At 23.4% G+C, this 20,653-nt stretch overlaps 1 protein-coding gene across 3 annotated transcripts in view; it reads right to left on the minus strand.

Moving 5' to 3' along the window:
- ssp3 (short spindle 3) overlaps window positions 1-20,653 on the minus strand; it is a 45,770-nt gene that overhangs the window by 16,948 nt on the left and 8,169 nt on the right. For all 3 annotated transcript variants that reach the window (XM_086910166.1, XM_012485665.3, XM_086910167.1), the window contains one exon: window positions 16,178-16,341. In XM_086910166.1, coding sequence (XP_086766292.1) covers window positions 16,178-16,341 — 164 coding nt within the window. The remainder of the gene's footprint in view (window positions 1-16,177; window positions 16,342-20,653) is intronic.

Here is a 20,653-nt window from a genome sequence, read left to right on the forward strand (position 1 = left end):
TGGAGCGTGGTATTTACAGATAATACAGATCAATAATTTTCATCTTGATCTTGATTGTATTTATATTTGTTTAATCATATTAGATTGTCTCAAAAATTCTTTTCGTTTTTTTTTTATTATGGATCTCCTGTATTTTTCTACAACTTTCATAATTTTATTCCCTAGTGTTAGAATTCCATCTTCCAATATTCTTCAAAATTTCATCTTGAAATAGTTTTTAATGCCATTTAAAAAAATCAGTTCTTCTTTTACAAAAAACTATCAAATGTTTTATTTTTTTATCTGGTTTTAATTATAATTATAAAAGATTAAGTATAATTTAATTAATTTGTAACTTGTTAATTTTTCAAATTAAAAATATTATTAATTAATAAATTGTTTAAAATTATCACAAGTAAATATATACTTTTAAGAAGATAAAGAAAAATTGATATATAATAATAATATTGATAAAAAATAAATTAAATTATATATTTTTTAAGTTATAGCTGTTATATGCTATAATATAATACATAATAAAAAATAATTTTTGGAACGATAACATTTATATTAGACAAAATTTGATATGTCTAATTATACTAAAAAATGATAGAATACATACAATAATTTTTTTCAATATTTTCACATTTCAAAATTTTAAATATATTTATTCGTAAAAAATATAAAATAAAAAAATGCTATAAAAATAGAATAGAGTAAATAAAAAAAACATGTTAATAATATTTAAAGCTCTTTTATAAAAATTTAATTGATTGAAAAAAAATATATCTCTATATATCGATAAATGTGACAAATAAGTTTGATTGCTTTTAAAAAAATTAAGTTTTATTTATCTTTAGTGTCTCAGCACTAATGAAACAAATCGGATGAGAGATCGGAGAGAGAACATTGCAAGCAACATTGATTCATCTCATTGTTGCATAATTCATCGATAGGTATAAAAGCAAAGACGCTTAAGCTCTGTCACTGCGATGATAGAAACGACGAAATGGACGAACACGAACAACCGACAATACCGATACTTTTGTCAGTATCCCAAGGGATTCGGTAAATACGCTAATAAAATGCAGCGGGATGCGCGCATGGATTAGAACCACTCAAATTGTAGATACACCCTATAACCTATAATAACATGAATGATAGCCAGCAAGGGGTCCATGCTCTAGGACGTGTCTTGCAGAACATGATTTTGCTCGAATGAGTTGATCTATCTGGTTACAATTCAAGATGCAAGAAATCTGCAAGATAATTAAAATTCATAGGATGATCTCTTTTCAAATTCATTGATTTTTTAAAATTATTATATTAAAAAATTAACGATATTCGAAATTTTGTTTTTATGATAAATAAAATTTTATTGATAAATAATTTCAATAGAAAATATAGAATAAGAATATTTTCATTAAAGAAAATAGAAATATTTGAAAATTTTAATAACTCTAAGACTGCAAGAATAATTATAATAAATTATATCAACACCCGCAAATTTCTAATTGATAATAAAGATAATATAATATAATCCCTTCTTTATTGATCAATTATAAGACACGATCTATGAAATAAATAGAAAGATAGAATAAAATCTTAATGTTAATACTTAAGATTGAAATAGAGATAGATATATAAAATTGTTTTTATTAGAAATGCTATTTGATAGTTTGGCTTGTGAAAAGAATTCTTAAGAATAGGAATAATAATAGATAACTTACGAGATAAAATTTCGACCAGGATGCAAAGCATTATCATATAATCAAAATTACATAACAAAAGTTATGTATATAATTTTTAATATCTATGTTTATATTTATGAAACCGCACTACAAATATACGCGAGTGAAAATCCACTATACATGACATTGTAATTTCGTACACTAGTTAAACAGTACGACAACAACAATTCGGAAGAAACGCAGAAAGATTTGATCTTTTAATCTTCACTGACCATTACTAAGGTTTGGCCCATGCATCATCACTTCTCCCCCTTAAGATTCCGATCTATCATTGAATATTTGTGGAGGGTTCGAGCAAATACATTGAATTTATTTATTATTCTCCCCAAACGCCTTATGGAAGCCGCAGCAGCGAGAGCAATCGCTACCCCAGCGCTGCCATTAGCTAACCATATGATTATTTCATAGTGAGAGCATAGGGGTGCATATCTTTAGATGGACTGGTGCTTGCCTCCGTTGCACCAGCTTACGCAATTTCGTAGTGCAATACGAGCGCATATTAAGGCGCAACCGAGGATTTCCAACTAACTAATCAAAAAAATTAATTTACATATTCATGGATGAACGTTACGCTATTTTTCCAATCGGACGAATATGGATTCGCTTTTATGGATTGCTTTAGAGAATAATGTTTCACGTTCTATTTATATATATGTAATGAACAGTTATACTGATTTATCACGAATATAAGATACGGTTTGACATTTGTGTTAATTTCATTTTAGGGATTTATAAAGATTACATATTATATACACTTATAAATTATTATAAAAGAATTAATTATGAAGACAATTTATTTTTATTTAAGCTATTTAGATAAATATTGCAGCATTTTTATAAAATATTTTCAACAATTAAAATAAACAATTGTAAATCAAAATAAATAAAAAAATTGTAAAATTATGCATGCATATAATACATAAAAGTATTTTCAATTGTTATCAATCTAATGAATTTTTATCCTTATTGGAATTTTCCCCTTAAATTTTTTATCTCTATTACTAAGTATTATTTAAATCTCTAATCTAAGTTATTTCATGAAAAATCTTTTATCTTGCTGTCTAAATGTATGAAAGAAAGATCAATAAAAATTGAATTTGTAAATTAACATAATATAAGTTGAAAATTGACAGAGAAAGTTGTATCTAATATAATTCATATCATAAGATATATTTATATCATTCAATGGTTCACTAATTAAAAATTTTAATTCATTAATTAAAAATTTAGTTAGCTTTTTCAAAAATATTTATTTATCATATATACAGATTGTGATTCAATGCAAAAAATCCATTTAAACGAAGTCCTTTTCTGCAAGTGGCAAATGTGCCTGGCAGAAGTATCATTCACTGCATCCACAATGGATGTTTACACAACGAAATGGTAAAGTGTGAAAATGACAACCGTGTATCGTCTAGAAAAATTCACGAGAACGATGAAAAACGATAAATACCATATTTTTTCATTAATGTCTAAATCGATAACTGTAATAACATTAATGATTGCAATGCATAATTTTACATATGCATATAATTAAAATTATTGGTATTTTATATACGAAATAAAATTATAAATAGAATAAAAAAATTGACAAATTAATAATTATTGATATAATAAGTTTAATATATTTGTTATGTAAATCAATTATAACATGTAATGATATGAATAATGTATAAGAATGCAATGTATTCTTTTCTTTATTTTTATCTTAATTTTATATTCAATCTATTAATGTATCTCAAAAGAATCATAAATGTGTAAAAATTAATAAATTAATAGAAACTAAAATATTTCAACAAATATTTCAACAATTAAAAATTTTCGATGAACCAATCGATTAACAAAGCACATCAATGCCAGGCGTGGCAACGATGGCACACTTGTTACAATATTTACAGAATCATCGTCTAGATCTGAACGCCTGAAACCGACCCCCGGTCTGCCATTGACAAGTGTCTCCGCTACCGAATTTCAGCATCCCCTTTTTGCCCCTCACCTTTTATTCCGTAGTATCAACAACGATCTATGTAATACATACGATATACATATAAATTATATATTTTACATATATTTAATATAATTTGATAAAATTTAAGAAAAAATATTATTCTTATAATATTATATAATTATTCTTATAATATAATATTATTCAAATTATTTCTTTTAACTTTATTTATTTGGAAAAAATTTTCTTAATATTTAAAAATTATCATATATATTGTCGTTATTAAAAAATTATAGATACATGTAGAGATAGAAGGTATTAAATTATAATATGAGATATATACAAAATTATAAAAAGCATAAATAAAAAGTATTAAAATTAAATTGTAATTTAATTTTATATATGATTAGATACATTTTAAAATCATTATATAGCATTTACATATTATAATAAACTAATCCATTTTTGAGAGTAATTATAGTTCCATAAAGATTGCATTTTGTTACGCATTCGAGCACAACCATATAACAAACTATTATAATAAAACATTAAAATCCAATGAACGAGACCAACACGCGAAATAAAATCTGAAACAAGGTCAAATGGTCGAGGCGTTCGAATTGGTAATGTATTATAATCCCCATACTCCAACATCCAGCAACTCAGGATATTGCTACTCCGAGTTCGTTGACGCGTAATGCATTCACGCTGGGATTTCGGTAGCCCGAGGGATGAGGTGAATCCTGCTACTCTATACATACAATCCAGTCCTGCCATGACTGAGAGTCAGAAGGATGCGAATCTATAGGGTGCTTTAAAACTTCATCATCAATTGTTCTTTTTTTATTCAATAAATTATTTAAGAAAACTATTCAAAAACTGATTTTTGATTAAAAAAAAACAATAATATTGTATAAATAGTATTGAATCATTTGCTTTCTCATAAATTATTTTAGATGGACGTGTTTAAAGGATTTTATAAATATTTTTTCCAAAAAAATTCGACAAGCAGGAAAAATATATTTTAAACAAGAGATTTAAAAAAAAAACAATGAAAAATTCTAAAGAATTCTAAAGAAGATGTTCATTGTCAAAAATCTTATCTTATTTTTTCAAATAAATATCATACGTATATAAAAATATAAAACACTTGATATTAAATAATAAAATGAAATCAAGAACAAATTGAAACCCTGAGAATATTTAGCGAAGAAAATCATTCAATGCTTTCCTTGCGCCATTTAAAGTTGTCTCTGTCAACAAGAAACATTATGGAAGGATAATAGATAAGTGTGAAATTTGGTACTGAGCAGAATGGGAACAGAAGCAGCCGTGCTGTCTATTCTTACTCAGCACCCTATCCAACCTGATCAAATACTGCTTCAATCCCGTAGTTCCCATTACTAATGTCATTATTATCGTTGACTATTATTATGGACATCTCTATCTTGTTAAAAATTTTTAAGTCAATCAATTACTTAATTATTATAGATTATAGATATTATTATAGATTATCTATAATATATAACTATATTATTATAGATTATCTATAATATATAACTATATTATTATAGATTATCTTATGTGTAATTATTATTTATATTATTTCATATGTCTTTATGTTTTTTAATTTGCAAAAGAAACTAAGCAAAATATATTTTTTCTATTACTTATATTTTCAAATTCTATTTATTCAATTTTCATTTATTCTATTTTCAACAAATTTTAGTTTCATAATTAATCGTAAATATTATATTCTATTAGGAAAATTAGTTAAATTGGAACTTTTTTTTTTAAATTGTGCAGATAAAAAAGAAAAGCAAATATCAAATTCATTTTATATAAAAGTTTTAAATTTGATGTTAAGAGAAAATAAAATTTAATCTTAAAAAATATTTAGCTATGAAGGAAAATATAGGTTTTCTGGACGTATCAAAATATCGTTTTCGCTAAAATGATAAACTAAAATAAAATATTTTTAAATCAAAATCTTTATTTTTTTAAAGTCAAAAATTGATTTATATAAAATATAAGCACAAAAATATAATAGGGAAAATATTAATATTAAAATTAATCTAGAGATAAGTAGACAAATTTTTAATAAATAATAATCATAAATTTATAAACTATTTTATTTCTTCGCATTAGTTATTTTTATGAGCTAGCAATCAATATATTAATACGATTTTAGTCTAATAATTTTAAGAATAAATATATATTAAAAAAAACACTTCCATTTTTTCTTATAGGTATTCCATTTTATTTTATACTAAAATGTTTTATTTTGTAACATAAGATATTTTAGAAAAAATTTAATATTCATACTTCAACTCAAAAGAAAAATTTAATAAAACAGCCAAAATATAGCATAAAAAATATATGTAAAATATATAATGATTTACTTATTCTAATGATTCATTAATATATCCAAATTAAAAAAAATAGTTATTAGATTATTAAAAATTTCTATATTTCAAAATTATTTTTTGATATATATACATCATGAAATTATGATCAATCATAAAATGCTTTGACAACTAGATAGATTTATATCATAACTTTTCATTAACATTTTTATTTAAAATAAATATTAATATTTCATTTTATATTTGTTAATTGTTTATTATTTCCTCATTTAAAATGAATCTAAATTGATAAATAAAAGAACGAAGAATTCTTTTTAAACATCATCTAGTCTTTCTTTTAGTTTTCATTACTTTCTTCGTATATTTATTTTTTATATATGTATATTTTCGATATTAACAAAATATAATCTGAAGTTAAAAGTTTTTTTTTGTTTGTTAAAAAAATTAAATGATCTAATTTTAATATCTTCATTTCAAAGATAACTTATTTCTTTGCCAAAATAATAAAAATTCTTGAAATGAAGTTCATCAATGAAATTAATACTTGCATTATTATTATTCGAATTAAAGCAAATTATATAAATTCGGTGATTACACAAATATTTATTTTAAATATATAAGTTAATGTAAATATAAGTTAAAAATAGGAATAACTTATTGAAATATTATTTACAAGTATATATACAAATACACAAGATAAGATATAATGTTTTTATTACATACAAGTAATACAAATAAAATATAAAAATTCTAATACGTAAATTTTAAAAAAATAGTATGTAAAACAAATAATAAACTAATCAACAAAAATCATTATATATGATTTTATGTATTTAACAAATTAGATTAAACAATTCAATGAAAAACTAAATGCATTTCGTATCAGCTGATTTCAATTAACCCGATGTGATTCATTTATTTTGAAATCTATTCTAACTTTTAAAAAGTTTAAAAGAATATTAACAGTAATTATGACTTTTTGATCAATCAACATTAAACACATTATTATTTTTTTGGAATAGAATTAAAAATTAAAAATATTTTGTTACAAACTGTCTTATCAAACTGTTACAATAGTTACAATCGAAGACATCTTATATAAAATCGTTCAAATATCAACTCGCGTAGAAATTTTTAAAAATTAAAAAATCGATATTATTTATCCCACGGTAGTCACACTCCACCAAAATATCTTCAAATATCATTTTATAGTTTCAGTGGTAGCCACGCATAGGTAAGGAAAAGAGAAAAGGAGGAAAAAGAGGGAAAAAGAAAAAAAAAGAATGAAAGTAGAGAGAATCGGAAGATGAGTCGAGTCTAGGAGGATCGAAGGAGGGTTAGAGGCAGCTGTACGCCGAGTGAGGGTGAATTTGGACGACGAAAGAGAAGGAGAGGGAGAAAGGGAGAGTCCATTAGCAGATTACGTACTCAACCCGCCTCGCTCATTCACCCCCCGCGATATTTTTTCTTCCTGCCCCGTTCTCCTTCAACCACTAACGATTTCTCTTTCCTCTGTCTCGCTTTCAGATTCGCCCCGCCTAAATTTCTAAGCTTTTCTCCATTGCAGCTATACCGCGTTGTCATTTAAACTTTGTTCAAAAAGGAAAATATCATTCGGTTTTAAATTTAAGAAGAAAAAGTTTAAATAAATATTGAAATTCAATTTGGTTTGCAAATTTTTTAAATGGTAAAGTTCAAATTTATAAATTTTAGGTTTAAATTATCTTGAAGAATTTGTTTTACACCTTTAAAAAAGAAAGAAATGAAACGATACGTACAACATCAAATTTAGATCAAGCATAAAATTTTGAAGAAGATAATTTTTTACAGAGTTAAATAATAAATAAAATATAATTCCCAAATAAAAATTCTAAAAATAGAAGTTAGCAAAGTTCAAATTATTTAAAACAGAAAAAATCTCCTATTATTATAATATGTTACAATATGTAGAAACACGTTTAATATTTATAAAAAAGAAATATTCTCCTTTCTAAGCATTTAATTAAATTTTACTTCGATGATAAATATTTTATGAATCAAATAAGGTTACAAAATTAGGAATAGTTATGGCAATAAAACTAAATATGAACAAGTATCAAATTACAGAGTACCGTTTTATAGCGAAAATAAATAAAAAGTGTACTTTAGTGCGACATGATTAAATTGGGAATTGCGCGAAACAAAGTTATGTCGGAGATGACAACCTACCTTTCTCTCCTTTTGAACAGCAAGAAAATCTATTTTAATATAACGGCGTTACTGTTAGATCTGATAATTTAGTTTGGTCTTCTAAAGAGCGTTCCTGCTTTTTTTCTGTACTTGTTATGGCAAAGACGCTCTTATGGCCTTATTTTCTCGATAGGTAATATTTCCAATGCACCACTTCTTTCTATCCTCTTTGACGATTATTGATTTGAGCATAATCTTCAATTTTAACAAGTTCAATTATAACAATAATAACTTCGTTGTTTAAAAATAATTTTAAATTTTATAAAACGGTATAAGAAATCTAGACAAAATCGAAATAATATCGAATAAAAGATTGTATAATATAATGTAAATAAAATTATAATGATATATATATATGTATATATGATATAGAATTTATTCTAAAATTTATTCTAATTTATTCTAAAATTTTAAATTTTAATGAATTAAATTTTAAATAAAAATAGATTTTTATATCTAATGATTTTATTTATAAATGATTACTTTCAATGAAATTAATTGATCTCGATTCTATATATATTATATTATATTATATTATATTATTATATTATAATTTATACATATTTAATTTTAACAATAGATAAAAGAGATAAAAGAGATAATAAAAAAGAGAGAAAAGAGAAAAAGAAAAGAAAAAATGAATAATATTAAATATTATCATCTTAATATAGTTATATATTAATATATGTATGTATATATATATATATATATATATATAAAATATTGCATTATGTGATAATTACATGAATAATCAGTAAAATGAATAAGAGTAAACAATAATATTTGCTACAAATATAATATTTATGTTAAATTTATGCATTCTGAGCATACAATTCTAGATGTAAATGCCGATAAGCTGATCGAAAGCCTGGTTAATTCTATTTTAAAGGAAAACAAAAACTGAAAGCGTTTCATCTTCCTTTCATGGCCGTTTCAATTAACGAAAGTAAACTCTGATTTACAGGGGAGAAATAGGCTACTGTAAAGAGGGTAACGATTTTACAAACTGACATACTTTCATTTTCTTTATATATTTTATATATTTTGTATATTTAATATATTTTATATATTTTATTTTTCTATGAAATAAATATAATATATGAATGACAATATATATATTGAATAAATATTTAAAAAATAATTAAAACCATTTTATTTGAAAATAAATGTTATACCTAATTGAAAAATTGAAACAAAGTTCATTGATTTTTTATACAAATCACGAAAATAAAGAAAACCAAAAAAAAAAAAAAATCTTTAACAAACTTATGTTTACATCTATATTTATATATATGTATAAACATAATAACTATATATATAATAATAAATATAAAAGAAATATAAATTATGTGTATTTTGAAATTTCTAATGCAAAATAATTAAATTCTTAACCAAATGTTTTGTAATTAACAAGATTTAAGAACAGTAATATTTACATTTCTCAATTTTGGGTATCTTATTAATTTTCATAATCCTTCTCTTTGTGAAACCTCAAAGAAGATTCAGAAGATATATTCGCAAAATGGTCGCACACGTCTCATAAGTAAATTACCAATTGCTCAGTTGATCCTACTTCGATTAAAACTGTATCAACATCTGAGAAGGCGAAAGGGAATGAGCCTTGTGAATGTCTGTTCGATCAACTCATCGGGATTAATAATAAGAGTGTTTGCTGACTGATTTTTCTAGGAGCGTTCTAGCAATTACCTCACCGATTTCCACTTGAGCTCCGATTATCATTGTCTTCAAGAGTTCTCGATTATATTAAATTGTGAATTAAATCTCTTTTTTTTTTTCTGATAAATTATATCTGAAGTATTGTCTAATCTTGTTTACAATTTTAACTATTTGCCTAATTGAATTCATTTTGACAATTCAACTTGTCCTTTGTATAATTGTTTCTTTTGGGATATCATCTTTTTTTAGAGAAAGTAAAATTTAAATTTGTTCGATAATTATTTAAAAAAAATTTACAATTTTCTTATCTTGATAATTTTATCAAGATCAATAAGTGATATTATAAAATTTTATTTGACGGTCATTGTTGACTAAAAAATTATTAATAAAAATCTTTCTCTGAAACAATTTAGTTACGGTTAAATTAAAAAACTGGCTCAAATTCAATTAACCGATTTAATCCAAAATCGGTTAACACTTTAATAGTTATAAATATTTATTTAATTTTGATTTGAAATAAAATTAAACTTAGAATTAATATAAATTAATTGATATTAAATAAAAATTTATTTAATTTCTGATTTCATATTGAGTTTTGATTAGATTAGGTTAATAATTTTTAATAATCTTTTAATAAATATAATCAAATAAAATTTTTATAACATCATTCATGATGTGATGTTCTTGACAATAATTAATTGATCTCAATTAAAAAATCATTTAGATCTTTTGTATGAAAAAATTTTTTTTTAAAATTGTGTAATTATTTAAATGAGTTTAATGTACATTTATATAGTTACATTTAATTCGCTGCTTTATAATGTTCAATTATATGTATAACAGAAATTATAGATCCAGTATGCAAACATTAATCACAGTCGTAATTATGTATGTTTATACATTTCAAAATAATATAATATTAACTCTTTAATGACCACATATTTCACTTAAAATCTTCCATATATCTCTAATAAGTTTTATAAGAACATTTGTATGATATCATTTTTCAAATTCATTTTCCTTATTACAGTGATTTTATAATCTAATTAAATTGAATGATTGAAAATCATTATACATTAATTTATGTATTCGTATTTTACCTTTTATTCATTCTTTGGCTAATTAATTTCAATCAGATAAAATTATTGATTGCAATATAATGATATCATTATAATTTTTGATAAATTTTAACAAAAAAAAAAAAGAAATACTAGAAAATTTTTAAAAATAAAAATAAAGAAAAGATATACATTTCATCATTATAATCAATATAAAATTAATTCTAAAATATACAAATAATATTACATTTTAAAATATTAAATCAACACGATTAATTATTTCTATGTATAACACTGTACAACTTCCAATGTCTGTTGTTTGCCATAAAAATCCTAACACTCTTATACTATATAAGAAAGATCATTTTAGCACAACTTTCTTGATAAAAGCATATCTTCTTTATGCAATAACGAATCGTTTTAAATTTGTAGTAGCTCCGAATGTATTGTGGAGCGTATGTGTGGATAAAAGAAACAAGAAAAAGGGAAACGATGGTGCATTACGCCAAGCTTCTTGTTTTGTAACATGGGATTTATGACAAAAAAAAAACCATTTGTCATTTTTCGCTTAAGAGCAAGAAAATAATTTAAGTTATCAATAATATACGACCCTTTAAATCATAGATTGTAAAATTGATAAATAATTGATAACTGATCCGATTTTTTTCTATGACTATATAATGTTATTTTCCGAGTAAAAATTTTACTAACAATTAATACAGTTATAAATAAAAGATAAAGATCAATGTTGTCACGATATCTATTTACTTTCCTGATTCAAATTACAAAAATTGAAAAAATTACGTGAGAAAGAAAAGACAGAATATTAATTAACTGCAATAATTTTCGATTTATATTATATTCTAATTATTTTTTCTTTTTTCTTTTTAAAAGTTTAAAATAATTCTTAATAATATAGAAAATATTTTACATTATAAAAATTATTGTATACAAATCTTAATCATAATATAGGAAATATATTTTTAAAAAATGAATAGCAATGAATGCATTTAACAATTCTCAAATACGTATTACAAAGTTTGAAATGATCGATTATCCTTAAACATCTGCGCATTTTAAAGGTGAAAAGCAATCTTGCTGGTGAGTAAAAATCATGACTAGGCCATTCTCATATCGGCAGGAAATTAATCATAATAATTCGACTACCGGCGACCGGTCAGCAATCATTCTAATCATGCTTTCATTACTCAACGTTGAACTAAACTCGAAATTTTCAGATTCAACGAATAATATAAGATATTTCCAAAATCATGATATAAATAATGGTTCTACATGCAAAAATAAATAACGAAAAAGAAGAATAATATTTTAAAATTTTTCAAATTCAAAAGAAATTAGCAATTAAATAAGAATGAATTATCGATAGAAGATAATTCTATATGTAAAAAACAAAACATATATGATAAATTTTTTTATTTTAAAAATTAATTTTCCAGAAAAATAAGTTTAAATTTCGATTATACGATTCCTTGGCAGTAAATATTCAATTTCGATTTTTAAAAAAATAAATCATAAAATTTTATTCTATAGTTTTTGCTTGTTTTTATATCTAGAGTAGACTTATTAATATTCAAATGGAAATTAACCAATTTTATTTGAACTTAAAAAATGTCTAAATTTAATTTATTTAAAAAATATTATTCTTTTTTTTCGATTTATTTTTATATATAGAGACAATATCAGGTCATTTTTATAATTTCGGAAATATCTTATATATTAAAAAAATATTCTTAATAGCTTGTTATATTATTAAAAAAAAATAAAACTATAAAATCTAATAATTTTATTATTTTTTGAATTAAAAATTATCTGTTAAAATATAAATGAATATTGATCTTATAAATAATATAATATAATAATAAATAAATTTTATTTATTAAAATATTATATTTATTTATATATTACTTATATTATATATATATCATTTATATTTATATTTAAAAAATTGTTCAAATTGAATATTTATTATATAAGAATTTTAAGAATAGTTTTTAAAAATTGAAAATAATTCTAATAATAAAGACAAAAGAAAGAAAATAATTTCTATGCAAAGGATTAACCAACCAATTGGGAGGTCTCGCAAAAGGAAGTTGACCCAGGTGCAACGCTTCTTCCTAGTGAAGATCGAATCTCAGAGGATGCAACGAAAACAGTTTGCACCTTGTCACTTTGCCTTGACTCGCGTATTAAATTCAGCTCGCGCTACAGAATCGTTATGTTTCTCTCAGGGTGGTCCATGCTTGTCAAAGTGTTAAAGATTTTTCCCGCTCATCTCAAAGAAATCGTGTGAGCTTTTATTTGCATAATTATATAAATGGTGAAGATTGAAAAAATTTTAACATAGAGAAACAAAAATTTTATTGGAACAGTTTTTATTGGGAAATTTTATTTTAAATAGATAATGAAATGATGATTTATTCAAGATATTAATTATAATCTGGGATATTAATTATTAAAAGTAATTATTATAAAATGACGTATTTCATAATTATCGACGTCCTTAATGTCATTTAGATTTAAAAAAGTAAATTAATTAAAAATAATTACTGATAATTAAAATTCTATTTTAATGTTTTATAAGTTTTTCTTTTATCTTCATAAAATTTTTAATATTTTACACTATTTTCATAACAAATGGTGTTTGAATTTCATTATAATACTAGTATGTTTAAATTAAGTACATATTCATAATTTAACGCATGCAATTAGATTTCAAATATCGCAGTTTCTACTACATGCATACTTAATGGAAGACTAGAAATGATTTTATCATGCAAAGGAAATGAAAAGATATCCTGGTAGAAATGCTAAAACTTTATAAAAATATTCAATTTGAAAATTATTAAATGATATATCTTGGTAGAAATGTTAAAGCTTTATAAAAATATCCAATTTGAAGATTGTTAAAAAAAATATTTAATCTTAATTTAAGTACTGTGAAATTAATATGAAAATTAAAAAAATCATTTTTTATATTTATAAAATAAATAGAGATAAAGAATACATTAAAATGTTTTGATTAAAAATTGCAAAGTTAAAAATAATAGGTGATTTTATATGACATTATAAATATTTCAAAATTTATAATTAATATACATATTAATATTAATTATTCATTATATCATAACTGTTAATCATATACTTAATTCATCAGAATGTATGATTTAAAATTTTTAATCAAAATAAAGACATATTTTCTAATAATGTAAATATACAACAATATATGAATATAATGAATAATATGACTTTTTAATATTTTAAAATAACTTTCTCTTATTGTTAATGTCTTAAAATTGTAGAAGAAAAGAATATAGCCCTAAACATTTAAATAGAATATAAAAAAAGATAAAATATAATAAATTTTAATAAAACTTCTCATTACACATAAGAATTTTCTCGTTATAAATGAAATAAAACATATTTTTTAAACAATTTAAAAAAAGATAAATAAACTAAAATCTTTGTTTATACACAATCAAAAAATGTAGTCTGAATAATTTTAATTTTCTTTCAGATGTTTGTATCAGCCTTATAAACATCATAATAATAATATAAATTTGATGCATCAATATTTACATATTTACAATATTATATATATGCCTAATCTTTGCATTGAATCTTCTTCAAGGATTTCTCCGTAAAGAATGCATTGTGAATATTGTTTGTCTGATTTTTTTTTTTTATTAAAAGGATTTTTAACACAATTCTTTTATTTGTAATAGTTAAACTTTTTACAAGAAATTTATCTTTAATTAAAAAATGTTAAAATTTCATTTTTATAATATTTTTCAAAAACAAAATATAAAATGGATTTTTTTAAATAGATCATAGGCAAAAGTGACAATAATTTAATAGTTAATAATAAATAATCTAAATTTAAATCTAAAATAATTTATAATAATGTATTGCATTGCTTATAAATAAATATTGCTAAATATATTATAATATTTATATTTAGTATATTGCTATATTACGATTCAAAAGAATAAATTCCGATAATCCGAAATCCATTTATTTTGAATTTAATTGATTAAATTTTTAAAAATATTTAATTTTATACGTTGTAATATAAATAAATTTTGAAATCTTTTAAAAGTATTCGAGAATAGTCGATTGATTTTATTTAATATTTTTATCACAATTGAATATTTTTTATATAATATAAAAAAAAATTAGCTAAATATTTAAAATCTTAAAATATATTGAATTGTTAATATTAAAATCAACAAAACATTTAATAAACAAGCGTCGATATTTGATGGTCTCGATAATATCATATTCAATATATCGAAGAAAATTGATTATCTAATTCGCTTAGCGTGCATACTATTGCTATCTTCCTACAATTGTTTCTAGAGTATTATAGGCAGCCATATCATTTATATTTCTATATCATGCAGTAATAAAGATATTAAAATGTTCGAGATTATCCATTAGGACTATCTGTCTTTCGCCTATATCTAATAAATATATATGTAATCAATATTTTTCTTGCTTTTTTCTTATTTAATCTTAACCTTTTAAATATAATATATAATATATATTGAACCTTTTAAATATAATTAACTGATCGTTAATACTTTTAAGTTTAGTTATATTGTAGTTTATTTTCTAAATATTTTATTATTTGCAACATTTTATAATTTATATTTTTTCTGTAGTTTTATTTTAATTATATTTTAATATTTTAATTATGTTTTGATTTATAATAATGCTTATAATAACATTCAGATGTTAGAATACTTGAAGATGATTCGTTCATGAATTCAAAAAATTTCAAAAGAATAATATACTTATAAAAAAAATAGTCTAACATGATATATTTGAGAAAATACTTTAAAAAATAAAAAATGAATTCATGGCTCATTTTTCTAGCCAGAGAAAATTTTTAAAATATCATAATAAAATGTTAATGTTTATGTCCTTTCTGTTTTATATCTTTCTCAAATTTCAATTCAAGGAAAGTATTCATAATATCTGTTTTTTTTTTTTTTTTTTTTTAATATATACAATCATTTTAAATAATATACTTCTCTAAGAATAAAAATGATATCATATAAAATATGATCGATCGGAAATTTAGACGTCAAATTTTTAAGATCTCGTAGCGCAAAACATAGAGGCACATCACGGTACATTTCAACTACTCACCCAGCAATATCCTGAACCCGTGTTTGCAATGCCGATTTTTCAAAAGGCTCCTCCGGGACCAAACTGCACAGCAATTGCATCAGGCTGCTAGCTACGATTCCATTTCCGGTTGAATTACCGGATGCCTCCTGTATCTGGATCTGATCATCAAGTTTTGCGAATATCTATGAACAAAATATTTTATTGTTTAATTTTCTTTATAATCAGATTATATCTTATAAATAAACTTTCATTATTTTAAATTAAGTAATTTAAAAAAAAATTATTTATTATATTTATTTTTAAAAATTAGAATGCAAATTCTTAATGTATTGTAATGTTATAACGTATTAAATTAAATTTTTAATAGATATTTTTCTTTAAATATCGACTCTATGAATATTAATTGAAACAAAATTATATATAAAAAAATAAGAATTCGTTTTATATAATTGTTTAAAATTCTGTTTAAAATATTTATACGTGATGAAAACGAAAGCAAACCTAATATTTGTTTAGTTTTTAGAAAAATCAATCAAAGGTATCAAAATGACTAGCGTTAAGAAAGAAATATTCCATGCCCCATAAGCTGATTGACCGAAAAACATCCCCTTAAGTAGAATATTCGTCTAACTTATTCCTTTTAAGAGTTGATATCAGTTTTCTAAAAGGTTTGTCAAGCGATCATCGAAACTAACTCTGACGAAATCGTAATGTCCGACTTGGTGAAACAGCTACCAGTCGGGTGGTCGCGTGTTTCCAAATGGCCGAAAGATCAGCGGATGCCTGGAGAAGGCGAATTCCAGGCATGTTGAGTCACTGATACCAGTCCATTGAAGTGGAAGATCAACGACACATACATATAGGCGACATTTAAAATGCTAAATTAGAGGTAACGAGTCGGAAGGTAACGATAAGAATCCTGGAGAATATGGCCCCTAAACGGTTCAGCCTCGACAAATTTGATAAGTCCTTCGAAGAACACTTAACGTTTCACGTTTCCCCGTATTCGTTTATGTTTTAGGATAAAAATTGTTGTGCAATCCACGAACCAGTTAACTTTTTAACGTTGAAATTCGTCGCTTGTTTGGTTTGATTTAATTCTATTTTTCTCTTTATTTTGTCTTTTTTTTTTTTCTTATTTTTCATTAACAAGTTATCAATCAAGAAAAGTATATTTAAAAATCGTGGAATTTTTTTCGTGTTTCAGAAAGTTTTATACCTTTCTGACGAGAAGATTACGGAAGAGAGAAGGATTTTCATTTTTATAAAAAAAAAAAAAAAAAAAAGAGGACAAATTCCATGAGAAAAAAGCTTTTGTCAGGCCATTTAAATATACGAAGTAATATCTTTTGCATGAATTTTTTACCATATAAAGCTTTTCAGTTGCGTAATTGAAATGAAGTATAAATCGTGTTACATTAAAAAATCCGATTACAGAGTAGAAGTTTTAAAAACGCGTACAGAACATTTTTGCTGATATAACGTTAAAGAAATAAAATTTGTATGATGAAAACATATACCTACATATATTCGCGCATAAAAGAAAAATATATTTTTACATTATATCTTAATGTAATTAATAATTTGTATATTTGCTCTTTTGTTTCGTCTCGTTTTAGATTATAAAATTTTAAAATAATAATTTTTTTCTTCATTTGAAGCTAATTTTATTTATTTTTTATTTTAAAAACTATAGAAAAAAATATGATTATTCTCAATTATTCTTCTATTAAAAAGAGATAGATTAATTGTGTATGAAAAAGAAAAGAAAAAGATAAAAAAAAAAAAAAAGTTTAATAATGAATGACAAATCTGCGGAATTCTAAAAAAGAACAAAGAATAATTGATCGAGAACAACAAACATCGATATTTTAATCGAAAAATACAAACTATATTAAGCTAAAAATTAAATAAAAACTCGATTTTAACAAAATATGATTGAATAAAAACATTTTGAACTTTAAAATTGTTCTTTAAAAAATGGAAAATTTGACTTATCCTACTGCTCTCTCGTTTTATAAATTTATAAATTCCTTACAAGATCTAAATACATTGAAAAATCAAATAATTCAATATTATAATCAAATCCGTTTTGTTGTATATTCTAAGTCTAAGCTAGATTAAAAGAATAAATTTTTCTCATTTCTTTTTTTTTTTTTTTTTACGAGCAATCGGTCCAGTTCCAATAGAATTTATTTCTTGCCTTATTTCTTCGAGAAGAATTGGTGAAAAACTGAAGGAAAGGGACAAACAGCAGGGGAGAGTAGCGAACGACTGGGGAAATTGTAAATTTGTGCTTGCCCAATGGTCGAGATTGAAAGACATTCGTGGACCCTATAAGACAATCAATCTCTTTGCGTAATGAGCTAGACTGTGATTCTTTTTGGACTTTAATAATATAACAAACCTATTTTTCCTAAAAAAACTTCCAGTCAAATTGAAAAATTGATAGGAATATGGAGGATTGAAAATTGAATATTTATTTCTTTATATAAAAATATTTAAGGATTTTAATTGTTTTACGCCGATAATATCATTTCAAAAATATTTTCTCATAGTTACATAAAACAAAAAATATTACTAATTAATACATTGATCTAAAAATAAAAATTAATAAAAATAATACGATTCCCAAAAATATCTAAAGAAAAAATTATTCTAAATTCGTTCATTATAAAATTTTATTTATAAAATCATAAATATAATATCCGTAAGAATACCACTTCTTTTTTAATGTATTTCTTATCTTTTTTTTTTTATTTTATTATGAAAAATTGTGTATTAATCGATCATAGCTGTCCTAACAATATTATAATAGGATTAATCATAAAATTTAGGGGAAATCGTCTTATTATTTAAATATTTTCAACTAAGTGCCAGGATACTTTAAAATCTATAAATAAAAATGTCTAAATAAAAATGCTTTCTTACATTCCAACTATAAACTCGAAAATATCGCGGTCGTTTTCGCGCCAACCGGATAAGGCTGGGAAAAGCTCACACGGCGCTAAAATATAAGGGACAGACGAATTCTGGGACGTGCGAAGAGGTCGTTGAAAAACTGTCGATAGAAGGACGAGACAAAAGATTAGGCCGACTCCTCGAAAACGGAGCTTGATGGAAGCGGCAACAGAAGTACCCACGCACATTCTACATTGGAACACACGCTCCTTTCACCGTATAACCTGATTCCCCAGCCCGTCCGTGTGTACACGCTACGTTCGTGCACGTATGCAGAGGTGTGGTGTATGTGTGTGCGTGTGTGTGTGTGTGTGCATGTGCGTGGGTGACGTCACTAAAAGCTCTCTCGCCGCTAATGCATTTGCGGAGGGGGATTCCCGGGGGAAAAACAGGAGAAGGAAGGCGCCAGTGCCGTATCTATAAAGCGTGAAAAATCGATCCTGAAATCACGATGGTGAATTCGTAGACCGATTACGACGGATCATCGAGCGAAACGATTGACTTCGAACGTATGGACGATCGTTCGGTCTTCCCAATCGGCAATTTAAGTAAGAACGAATCGATTGAACACATGTCTCGAAAATTGTTGAATGAAGCAATCATTGAGCAAGAAAAGAAATATAAAATGATATAAAAAAAAAATAAAATAAAAAAAAAAGATTCTATAGATATAAGAGGAAAAAAATTGTAGATAAGAAAAAGTATAGAACAAAGGAAATATAGAAAGGAAAGATTTTTTAATAAAAATAAAATAAACATTAAAATTAATAGATTAATAAATTATTAAATTAAAAATTATTAATAAATTAATGTCATCGAGAAAAAAACACGTGATATAAAAATTTAGTCTAATAAATTTTAGTTTAATAATTATTCATATAAATAAATTGTTTTCTAAATTGCTTTCAATTAATTAATTGTTATTAATATATAACAAATATAAATGGAAAGTAAGAAAAAAAAGTATTTGAAATACATACAGAAAACAATCTATTTCTATGTAATTATATATATATATATATATATATATATATATATATATATATTATAAAATCTAGATATTATATTATAAGTAACAAATATAAATTGTTAAATATATAAATAAATTCTTTTGTTATCGAAAACGAAGCAAAAAATCATTAAAATTAATAATTGTTTAAATATTGTAAAATATTGTTATTAAAAACATTGTTAATGATTATATTAATTTTTATTTTTCAAAGATTTTCAGAAAATTATATAAAAATTTAAAATTTAATAATATATCAATGGAAACATATATATTTCAATCTCGACTTTTTCAATCTTATTTTTTCTTACACGTCATTTATCCATTAGAATTGAAAATTCATTAATATTTTTTTCTATTGACTAAAAGAAGCGATAAAGATCTAAACTTCTGATTTCTATACTTATGCATATTTCTGGAATAAGACAAATAAAAAAGATTCATATTTATCGTCAATTTTAAATTCATAAACATTATTTGCAATTCACTTTTTGTCTTTTTTTTTTTTCTAAATCAAAATCAAA

This window comes from Apis florea, unplaced genomic scaffold (genome assembly GCF_048593485.1).
Source record: "Apis florea isolate Af1SG1 unplaced genomic scaffold, ASM4859348v1 contig_3170_pilon, whole genome shotgun sequence".
Lineage (NCBI taxonomy): Eukaryota > Metazoa > Arthropoda > Insecta > Hymenoptera > Apidae > Apis > Apis florea.